The sequence below is a fragment of the Gorilla gorilla genome, chromosome 5 (genome assembly GCF_029281585.2).
Source record: "Gorilla gorilla gorilla isolate KB3781 chromosome 5, NHGRI_mGorGor1-v2.1_pri, whole genome shotgun sequence".
In the NCBI taxonomy this organism is placed as follows: domain Eukaryota; kingdom Metazoa; phylum Chordata; class Mammalia; order Primates; family Hominidae; genus Gorilla; species Gorilla gorilla.
This window is the reverse complement of record NC_073229.2, coordinates 162498379-162510441: the sequence shown is the minus strand read 5'-3', so window position 1 is coordinate 162510441 and position 12063 is coordinate 162498379. Positions and strand designations below refer to the sequence as shown.

At 40.5% G+C, this 12063-nt stretch overlaps 1 protein-coding gene across 2 annotated transcripts in view; it reads right to left on the bottom strand.

Annotated features, from left to right (window-relative positions):
• Positions 1–12063, bottom strand: part of ARFGEF3 (ARFGEF family member 3) — a 182658-nt gene that overhangs the window by 27284 nt on the left and 143311 nt on the right. For both annotated transcript variants that reach the window (XM_019029912.4, XM_063707892.1), the window contains 5 exons: positions 10136–10280; positions 8668–8790; positions 6023–6126; positions 3595–3739; positions 179–307 (listed from right to left, as the gene is read on the bottom strand). In XM_019029912.4, coding sequence (XP_018885457.2) covers positions 179–307; positions 3595–3739; positions 6023–6126; positions 8668–8790; positions 10136–10280 — 646 coding nt within the window. The remainder of the gene's footprint in view (positions 1–178; positions 308–3594; positions 3740–6022; positions 6127–8667; positions 8791–10135; positions 10281–12063) is intronic.

The following is a 12063-nucleotide window of genomic DNA, read 5'->3' as shown; positions in this document are numbered from 1 at the left end:
AGGCCATATCTTAAGCATCACTACCATTCAACAAACATTTATTGAGCACCTCTTACGTGTGAAGCTTTGTACTAAGTCTAGGAAACAGTGAAAACAGGCAGACACCTGCAGAAATACCCTCTTGAAAAGAGTTACATGTATAACCACTCCCCCAAAAGACGGACACAGAAATATTTACCTGGTGTTTTCGTCACATCTCTCAACAGCTCAAAGAGTAAATCCAAAGTTGGTGGTTGGTGCTGCCGTGGACAATTGGACACAGCCGCTGTCAGCTGCTCCAGCAGGATTATCCAGACTTCTATCAGACCTGGAAACCAAAAAGCAGACCTGTATGAAATCCAGTTAGACAATGAATAATCATCCCAAGATACAACTAAACATTGTATGTAAACTGCCAAGTGCTATACAGACGTGAGCCATCACCCAGCGTTGTTAGCTTTCAGTGGCCATAGACATGAACAGATGATGATTTATGTGGTCTGACAAAGTCAAGGGGAAAAATACTGCTCACATTTCCTCCTCCTTCCCCTTTAATAAAAAGGTGATAGGTTAAGGAAATTCTACCACGTTGAAATGGCTGTCAGGTTTCCTGGGAGCTGATGATACCAAATAAGCTATCCATCCAGTTCTATCACCTTCATCTATCTTTTTTTAAAAAATGATTTTATTGTGGTAAATATATAGAACAGAAAAAGCCATTTTAGCCATTTCTACAAGTACAATTCAGTGGTATTCATGACAACAATGTTGTGTGACTATCACTACTGTTTCCAAGACGTTTTCATCTCAAACAGAAACCCTGGAGCTATTAAACAGTTACTCTCCTTTCTTCCTCACTCCAGTCCCTGGTACCTCTAATGTACTATAAATTATGATTGATTTTGAGGTGTGATAGTGGTGTCATGTTTATGTTTGTTATCTTTAAAGAACACACACTGAAACATCTACAGATGAAATGCTATGTTGAGGATTTGCCTCAACCTATGGAGAAAGAGGAAGAGAGAGCAAAGATATACATGATCCAAGATTAGCCATAAATTGATAGTAGTTGAAGCTAGATGATAAGTCTGTTATATTATTCTGTTTAGTTCTGTATATTCTACATATGTATATCTGTATATGTATATATTTTGTATATTCAAAATATACAAGTTTTGTATATGTTTGAAATTTCTATAAGAGGAAAAATGTAATTATTTGCCTTTGAAAACCAGCGGAATAATATCTGATAATGTATCAATGTTGAGGATTAATTTTTTAAAACTAAAGCTATTACTTATTTTTGTTCTGATTTACTATGTCTACATAATGATAACTTTAAAGTCCTAGTTACATTGATTATGTAGAAAAGTTAGATAGGTGCTGGATGGAACTGTATCCCTTAGAAGATGGGGTTCCTAGAAAAAAAAAATCAAAGATTTGCACAAATGGGAAAGAGAATGCTCGATGTTACATACCCAACCGTTTACAACTGTTTAAAAGAATGTATTATAGATAAACAACATTAGCTTCTGCTTATAATTATCTGGGTTTGAGGTTTAAAATGCTAAGTAAAAATTGTTCTTATCTAATCATTAAACTGAAACCTCTATTAGATAATATCTAGCCAACTTTCAATACTTTAATTGTTCTCTATATTAGATATTCTTTCCTGTAATTATTCCTCACAACTAATCTGAACTTGTGAGAATTTTTTTTTTTTTTTTGAGATGATGCAGTCTCGCTTTGTCACCCAGTCTAGAGTGTAGTGGCGCAATCTCGGCTCACTGCAACCTCCACCTCCCGGGTTCAAGCGATTCTCTGCTTCAGCCTCCCAAGTAGCTGGGATTACAGGCGCCCCCCCACCACGCTTTGCTAATTTTTGTATTTTTAGTAGATACTGGGTTTCACCATGTTGGCCAGGCTGGTCTTGAACTCCTGACCTCGTGATCCACCCGCCTCGGCCTCCCAAAGTGTTGGGATTATAGGCGTGAGCCACCGCGCCTGGCCTGAACTTGTGAGATTTTGTTGTTTATCATCTCCATCGAAAATTTTAAATCTCCTAGCCACCCCCGCAAAATAAAACAAAAAAACCTTCCCCTCAAAAGTCCTTTTATAAAAGAGTTTGAAATAACCTATACCCAGAAGTTAGACCTATTTGAGGGTATGATATCCAATTTTAGATGTAGAACAGGACAGGGTCTTCTGAGACAGAAGACAGAAGGCGTGAGCATGAGTTAATCTATCTGAAAATGATCCACAGTTACTAGTTTGAACTCTGATTCACAGGAGATCACATGGGACCTAATTTGAAACAAATTCTTTAAAATCATTCCTTTCATGAGCCTTCAGCTTCAACAGTCACAAATAGAGTCTCTCTTTAGTAATGGCTTAATTTCCCCAGTCTCTAACCAAATAGTCCTGTAAGAAGTAATTATATAATGATTTGTTTTCTAAAAGATACTAAAAGACAATTATCAGCCAATTTAAGTACCTAGGCACCAATGGAACTTCTTTCCAATTTGCTAAAGTCAAGAGAATTGAGAGTTAGAAACTACTTAAGTGGAATCTGCAAATTTGCAGTAGTTTTAGACAGAGGAATCCATTTTAAAAGGATGGGTATAGAGGCATCCATTGTAAAGTGATGTTTTTGGAAAGTCCATGGAAACTTTAAGCAGACTTATTGTGATAGAATTACAAAAAATAACTACAAAAATAGATGCTCATTCTTATGATCTATGCTATGGTTTGAATATTTCCCCCGAAGTTCACATGTTCATGGCAAGTGCAGTAAAAGATGATTCTGGAGTCTTACAATTTAATGTCTGCTCTGTTGTGTTTTTGGGCTCACCTGGGGCATGTTGCTCTTGTCTTGCCTATTTCTCCTCCTCTAGAACGTGAATGCCTTCCTACCATTGTATTTTGGAAGCATGCAATTTGTTAATTTCACAGGCCCACAGCTGGAGAGGAATTTGCTTTGGAATGAATCATGCCTTTGGTCTCAACTGTACCTGATTTAGATGAGACTCTTGAGTTGGTGCTGAAACAAGTTAAGGCTTTGGGACTATTGGGATGGCATTAATGTATTCCGCATGTGAGAAGAACCTCAATTTTGGGGGCCAGAGTGGAATGCTATGGTTTGAATGTGTCCCCCAACATTCATGTGTTGGAAACTTTATCCATAATGCAACAGTGTTAACAGGTGGGACCTTTAAGAGGTGATTAGGTCATGAGGGCTCTGTCCTCATGAATGGATTAATATTGTTATCATGAACGTGAGTTAGTATCTTGGGAGTGGGTTCCTGATCAAAGCATGAGTTTGGCCCCCCTGCCTCTCCCCACCACCCTGAACTCCTTGAGTGCTCTTTTGCCCTTCCTCTTGGGATGATACAGCAAGAGGGCCCTCATCAGAGGCAAGCCCCTCAACTTTTGGCTTTTCAGCCTCCAGAACTGTAAGAAATAAATCTGCTATTTATCACTCTCAAGTATTCTCTTATAGCAGCACAAAATGGACTAAGACAATTCCCAGAAGCTTAAGGTACTTCATTTATGACTTAAGCTTCTGGGAATATGAACACAGCAAATAACCTAGTTTAGTCGAATCAATTAACTTACCGGTGTCATCATCAAAATCAGACAGGACTGATTCAATTCCATCCTCACTGCTGGCTGACTGTTCCTGAAGTCTTCGAGGCAAGCTGGCAAGTCTCCCACTAAGGAATATTGGCTTCAAGGGCATTTTGTAGATTTTGGCCAATAACTAAATTAAAATAAAAAGACAAACTGCAATTATATGTTGGAAAAAGCTGCATTGTGGGTTTTAAAGAATAATGAAATTATACACTAGTACTAAAAGGAGATGGGAAACTAGACATTGAAAATTTGATTATTCGTGATTTGGATTTATAAAGGTAGCTTACAAGAGGCATCTATCCCATGAAGCAGATGAAATAGCATTCAATGGCAACAAAAAAGTAGAGGGAAAAAGGATCCTATGGATAATTGTTCAGTATCTTAATTACATATGAGTTTTATAGACTTTTATAAACCTATCGAAGGAACCATGAAACATGTCCAGAATTTTTGCCTAAGTGAATAAATGTTCTGTGGGGATCACTGAGAAGACAGTCCACAGGCAAATGAGATACCAGACTCTGATTTCTCCTTCCCTTGACTCAACCTCTGAAGAAACACAGGGGCAAGAGCAGTTGGAGAAATGAAGGAGGCTGGGACCAGGAGGGAGAGAGGAAGGTCTCAGAAGCAGAGCCAGCAGAGTGGCCTGGGTTCTTTAGTCCCCTCTTGGGACTAGCACCCAGGCACCCATGAGCTCTCTCTTACTGGGACAGACTTCCAAAGATCCTTATGTCTTCATGAATTAATTAGAATCCTGCCATGCCCACATTGTTCAAGGAACCAGGGCTATGAGCAAACAGACAAAATTCCTGTCCTGGTGGGTCTCACCAACTACAATCCTTTCTAAAATAATCAAATTCCAGACATAAATGCTACAGGAAAAACTAAACAGGTGGTACTAGAAATAGTGAAGTCTGGGCCTGGTGGGTTATGCCTGTCATCCTAGCACTTTGGGAGGCCGAGGCTGGCAGATCACTTGAGACCTGGAGTTCAAGATCAGCCTGGACAACATGGCGAAACCTCGTCTCTACTAAAGATACAAAAATTAGCTGGGTGTGATGGCCCATGCCTGTAATCCCAGCTACTCGGGAGGCTGAAGCAGGAGAATCGCTTGAACCTGGGAGGCAGAGTTGTAGTGAGCTGAGATCATGCCACTGCACACCAGCCTGGGCAACAGAGCAACTCTGCAAACAAACAAACAAACAAAAAAGTAGGGAATCTTGGCAGGAATTGGCAGATCCTTTAGCCCTGTGCTCTGAGGAGGTAACGTTTCAGATTAGATCTGGGAGATAAAGAGTGGCACCTAGAATCTGGGGAGAGAGTCCCAGCAGAGGAAGCAGAGATGGCCCTGCACAGCAGTGAGCAGGTGTATTTCCGGGAGGGCAGAAGCTCAGCGTAGCTATAGCACTGTGAGTAAGAGGGAAGGATGTGAGGGTGGAAAGGGAGCCGGGCAGGGGTCGCGTCATATGGGGCCTGGGGGAGGCAGCTGGATGGAGAAGCCAGGGCCGCATGTCCCTTTTAAAGCCATGGGCTCAATGCTATCACCCAGGAAGAGGTTGTACATAGATCCCCAAAGAGGCCCAGGGACACCACCTGAGAAGACAGGTGAGAAAGTATTGAGAGAGGGGTGTCACTGAAGCTTAGAGACAAACGGCCTCAGGGAGGGGGCATGGTGTCAGGCAGAGGATGGACACAACGATGGTCACTGCTCACTTTGACAAGTGCTGTTTTATTCTCTTTACTAGATTAAAAAAAATTTTTTTTTGAGACAGAGTCTTGCTCTGTCACCCAGGCCGGAGTGCAATGGCATGATCTCAGTTCACTGCAACCTCCACCTCCTGGGTTGAAGCAATTCTCCTGCCTCAGCCTCCCCAGTAGCTGAGATTACAGGCGCATGCCACCACGCCTAGCTAGTTTTTGTATTTTTAGTAGAGACGGGATTTTACCATGTTGTCCAGGCTGGTATTGAACTCCTGACCTCAGGTAATCCACCCATCTCTGCTAGATGATCTTGACTGAGCATGTCTTTCTTTTATTAATGTCCCTCTTCACTGCTTGCACCCCTGTCCTCCACTTTTTGGTGCCCTCAGGAAGACTTCCCATGACCTCGTGACCCCTTCCCCTAAAACCTCATGCAAATATAGAGATTCCAGTAGTTCAGGCATCTGAGTGTGAGGGAAAAGTTTCAGAGACCTCAGCATCCAATTGTGGGTTCTAGTATGTTTTCATTATTTTCTTTCCTTCATGGAAAAAGGAGGGACAAAAATGTATACTCCACATCTGTGCCCCAATCTCCTCAGATGGCAAAGTGTCTCTCTCGGGCTTCAGCAAAAGACCCCCTACGCGTGTTTTGGGAGCATCTTCCGAGGCAGGTTTCCAGGCCGGGAGCCCAGCTGGACCATTCCCCTACCTGAGAGCAGCGCCTGAGGTAATCCAGGGCCGGGAGGCACAGGTCTGTGGATGGGGCTCCGGGTGCTGGGGCACAGTCTCCAATCTCTTTACAGTCCACCTCCCCTAGGGGCGGCATGGGAGACAGAGACCAACAGTGTTACCCTTGCATGCCCCCTTGTAACAGGAGACCTGTTTACTCACATAGCACTAGTACACCAAATATCTATTAAAAGAGAGTGGGAGAAAAGGAGAAAAATGACTCCAAATTGCACAACCCTGAGGAAAATCCTTTCAGCCATTCTCCCAGCTGCATGTGCACATGTTAAATACAGTTGGGACCATACCTTTCCTATCATTTTGTTGAGATTATATGGTTGGTAACTCACCCTTCCACTAAACAATCAACATTTCCTCTCTCTTCTACCACAGTACTTTCAGTGGCTGGATGGTGTTCCTTTGTACATGGGCACATGGTAAATGACATTTCTGGGACCTGCTGTTGGATGGAGTGACTTTTGATGACAAAGGACAATCCCAGAGACAAGTCCTGGACTGGGCTGGAATGAAGCGCTTCTCTCTCTCCATTTGGAAAAGGATTTCTTTCCCTGCCAGTGCGTGGCACTAAATGCTGATGATAAATGAGGTCTCTGGGAAGAGTCTAAACATCTGGGGTTTAGGGACAGAGACTACTTAATTGCATTTAAATGATTTTTCTATTTTTTGTACATATCTAGAGATTTAACATGTCTGTAGAGCGGTATCTAGGTTTTTCTGTAAGGGTGTAACTGAATTATTATAATTTTTCTTCTCGAATCTATTTCTATACATTTAATCAAATCATTTCATGTACTGTAATTGTTTCTAATTGTCTACAATTGTAAGAGCTAGAACCCTCCCATGTGAGTAAACAGACCTAATTACTAGGCATTAGTTAAAATTCAGAAGCAAAGAGGCATGTTTCTCCTTTAAAAAAACAAAAAACATCTCTTATGTTTTCGAGCAAGGGTTAGCAAATGTTTTTGGCAAAGGGCCAGAGAGTAAATACTTCAGGCTTTGCAGGTCATACTGTCTTTATTGCAACCGCTCAACTCTGCCTGGTAGTATGGAAGCAGCCATCGACAAATGAACATGGCTATGTTTTAATAAAACTGTATTTTTAAAAACTGTGGGCCATAGCTTGCCAAATCCTGGTTTAGATGAACACATTTTATAATATAAAAACACAGACCAGGTCAAATTCATGTTGAAATAAGCAGGTGGGAATTAACAATAAATTCATTTCCTATCCACGATTACAGCAGGCGTCCCAAAATTTAGACTGTGGCCGCTGTGTATTTGAACGCATCCAAGTCTATGTGAATGGCACTCCCTGGAGCCAGGCAGGACACAGGCACCATGACTATACAAGGGGCTCTGCCTTTTCCACTGATCCCAGGCCCCAAACAAATAATTCCACTTTATAATTCACAGAAGAAAACAGAGGCTGTTTTCAATGTCCTCTATGTGATGGTTTATTTTAGATGTCAACTTGGCTGGATTCGGGGAGACCCAGATCACTGATAGAGCATGATTTCTGGGTGTGTCTGTGAGGTTGGTTCTGGAAGAGGCTGGCATTTGAATCAGACTGAGTAAGGGAGCTCCACCCTCACCCAATGCAGGCAGACACCATCTAATCAGCCAAGGCTCAAGAGAACAAAAGGCAGAGAAAAGGAGAATTCTCTGTGTCTCTGTTTCTGGAGCTGGGATATCCTTCTCTTGTCTTAGAACTACAGGTTCTCGAGCCTCTTGCTTTGGATTAAGAGTTACACCATCAGTGCCCCTCATTCTGAGGCCTTTGAACTTGAACTGAGCCGTGTTATCGGCTTCCTTGGTTTTCCAGCTTGCAGATGGTCTATCGTGGGACTTCTCAGCCTCCATAATTGTAGGAATGTTCTAAGATTTCCAACCTTAGATTAGTCAATATTATATTAAATAATTGCCCTTATGCAGAAACCTATTCTCAGTGTCATATGATTAGCAGCTTGAGTTTGATTTCCCAACTTTTTAGCAAAAGTTAAGAATTCCTCCTACCCCAGGCTTAATTAATTATATAATATATTTTCTAAGTATAGAAGTCCCCCTTCTTGAAAGCCTTGTGTATTTCAGAAACTATGCAGATGATTTTATACTTAATTTAGAAACACCTTAACAAAATATATTCTCACTATACAACACGACCTGCGATAGGAGATTTTTATATAGCACAGGTTTATGTAGGGTGAAATGAAAGGGAAGGACACTTAGTTAAACCAAAAGGTTTAGAAGAAACTTAAAATTTTGAGAGTTTCCATAGAGTGTGATTAGACCTGGAACCCGAGAACCTTTTACAAAGGGAAAATACAAGGTTGATATTATTCTTTGACAATAAAGTTAGTATAAAATAATAAATAGATTAAAAATATGCTATAAGATATTCCATGAATACAATGAAAAGTATCAACCTTAGACAAAATTCAAGCTTCTTTCACAGTAAGTTTTTGCTTTTGAGTACACAACAACACCATCTGCTTGTACCCCAGGATGTGTGCTTGTTCCAGACAGTCAGTAGGCCCTGTCTCCAGCCACAGAGCCACCCTGGAAAGGGTCCTCAGCAGTTACAAGGCATGAGAGAAGGGTTCTGCTTACCCAGTCCTTTGACAAACTTCATAAGGCACATGATGTAGCTAGTGGCTGCATTAGCAAAGACCTGGATGTTGTCGGTATTGAGAAAAGCTTCAAATACATCAAACACTGGAGCTTGGCCTTTTCCTAAGGGAGGAAGATTATAGAATTGTAAGAAAGTAAGTTTCTGCCCTTGGGTTTGCCAGGGTTGCCCATATTCCCAGCACGTTCCACTGAGACAGATCTTGAGAAAGATCTACTGGGGAGATGCCTGGGTTTTTTATTGGACCATTGGCTTGGTTCCAGCGTGGTGCTCAGCTCTGCCAGCAGGGGAGCAGCTCGGCAGAGAGATGAGGGCTGAGCTGGCCGAGTGCAGAGCTGAGGCAATGTGCTGGTCTAGAGAGCAGGGAACCATGTGGCCTCTGGAATGCTCCTGCACAGGTATTTGTAGATTATCTACAGGGCACGGCAGGGCAGGTTTAGATAGACCTTTGGTGGCATATATGAGTTTCTTTATATCTATGCAGAAAAAGAGCACAGAAGGCCTGAGACCACTTTTCTTTTAGAAAGCTTGCTTGCAAAATTGGCCTTTGGTGGGTGTCTGGGAACTCAGCTCTCAGAGTACTCCCAGGCCACAGTTAACTGATAAGAGTAGTTCACCGTGCCTAGACTGTTCATACAAACCATACGGTTTATGGTGAACACCTGCTTTCCTGTTGGGAGTCTGGGATTTTGGTAATGTGCTAGGCAAAGGGTACATAAGTGGCCAGTCCCCAGCTAGATCTCTAATGGGCTTCAACGGGCAGAAACATTGCAAACATGTTGCTGTGTTTTCACTGCTGGGGGAAGAATGTCTTCTGTGTGATCCCTCCCGGGAGAGCGAGAGCACAGGGAAGCTGGCGCATAGATTCTTCCAGACTCTGTCTGTGTCATAACCTGTTGTGTCCTTCCTACATTGCTAAAACTTAGTCACGAGCTGTGTAATAAATCTCAACATAACTATATGCTGGGTCCCATGAGTCTTTCTGGTGGGTTTCTGAGTTTAGGGGTGGTCTTGGGAACCTCTGAGACAACACCCCTGGGCCCTGGGCATGCTTTATGGGTACCCATCCATTCCCAGCAGACCAAATCTCCCTAATTCTGGTTACTCTGTGTTATGATACTTTTCTGCTTCTTCTTACTAGCAAATGGATAACATTTTTCTTTTTGGCTTTAGACATGAACTCAACACAGCAATGTGTAAGTGAAACAACAGAAGTCTCTCAGCCTTATTGACCAATTGTCAGCAAGAACAGGGCCTGACAATGCTCAGGGCTCTCAGCCTGCTGGCAGAACTCAGGACTCTTGTTCCTGCTACACCACATTCTTTCCTGCTGATAAAACATGGCTGACAATCTGTCTTCCCTATTGTTCAATTTTTTTTTTTTAAACAGCATGAAACTTGGCACAGAGAATTAATGCTGAATAGCAAGAATCATCCAAACATTCTTACCCATGGAGTAGTCACCAACCAGGTACTCCTTCATCTCTGACTTGTTCCCGCCATGCACTGTTTCCAGGGCACTGAACAAGGGTCTCCATCCCGACTGGATCTGCGTGGAACACACTTCAACCAGCTCACCAATGGATGTGACAACCTGGTAGAGGCAAAGCAAGTGGCACTTAAAGCCCTCTCCTTAAAAGGAGCAGAATTTCTGGGAAGGGTGATGTATTTCTCTGTCCCCTATTTTGGAGTTAATTTTAGTGAAAAGGAAAAACCAGAATAGACAAACTCACTCAAAAATCTTCTGAATAATCAGCCATATTGTATTAATTTGCATTTCACTAATGACTAATGCTGCAAAGCAACTTTTCACATCTTATTAGCCAAATATTTTGTTGTTTTTAAAAACTGGGTTCGTGTCTTCTTGTTATTTTCTTTCTTTTTTTTTTTTTTTTGGTTTTTAGAGTTCCTTATATATTCCCAAGATATAATTTGCAAATATTTTCCCACAGCTTTGGACTTTTTAAAAGTTTTATTTTTTAATGGTGTCTTTTCAAGATTAAATTTTGGTGAAGTCCAATTCATCCATTTTTCTTTTAATGGATCACATCATGACCCATTTTGAATTTTTTTTTTAACATGGTGAGAGGTAAAGGTGTAAGTTTATTTTTATCATATACATTCAAGCACAATTTGCTGAAAATATCCCCTCCCATGATTGAACTGCAATGGTATCTTCATCAAAAATCAATTGATTATAAACAGGATAATTTATTTCTATATTCTTCAGTTCCACTGAACTATATAGGTCTGCCTTCAAACCAATACCACACTGTTTATTACTGGAATTTTGAAATCAGGTAGTGTAAATTTTCAAAATTTGTTCTTCTTTTTCAAGTTTGTTTTCTCTATTCTGTTCTTTGCAGTTTCATATAAATTTGAGAATCACTTTGACGATCTCTTCAAAAAGGTCTGCTGCGATTTTAATCGGAATTGCGCTGAATCTATACATCAATTTGGGGAGATTTGCTATTTTAAAAATATTGAGTCTTTCAATCCATGAATATGGTATATCTCATATTTATTTGAATCTTCTTTAATTTCTCTCAGCAATGTTTAGTAGCTTTTGTGTACAGGTCTTGAGCTTCTTTTGCTAAATTTATTCATAAATATTTTATCATATTTGATGTTATGAATGGAATTATTCTTATTTATCTTTGGATAATTTATTTCTCATATATATAAATTCAGTTGATTTTAGTATGTTGATCTTGTATGCAGTGACCTTGCTCGACTAGAATTTTTTTGCAAATCCCATATAATGTTCTATATACAACCCTATGTTGTCTGTGAACTAAAACAGCTTTACTTTTCGTTTCAAACCTTGATGTCTTTAATTTCTTTATACAATGAGTAAAAGTTAATGTTGAGCAGAAATAGAGAAGACAGAAATCCTCATCTTATTACTGATTACAAGAGAAAAACACTGTCTTTCATCATTAAGTGTGATGTTAGATGTAGGATTCTCAAAGATGCCCCTTATCTCATGGAGGAAATCCCTCTAATTCCTCTTTTCTTAAAAGGTTTTGTCAAAAATGGGTGATGAATTTTGTTAAATGTTTTGTCTATATCTATTAAGATGATCGTGTGGTTTTAATCTTTTATTCTACTAATTGTTAATTGATTTTGAGCTGTTAAACCAATCTTACATTGCTGGGATAAATTCCATATGCCACAATGTTTAATCTTCTTTATATGTTACTGGATTTATTTGGCTAGTTTTTTGTTTTTTGTTTTTTGTTTTTTTTTTTTTTTTGAGACAGGGTCTCACTCTGTTGTCCAGGCTGGAATGTAGTGGCATGTGATCATGGCTCACTGCAATCTCAACTTACTGGGTTCAAGGAATCTTCCCACCTCAGCCTCCTAAGCAGCTGGGA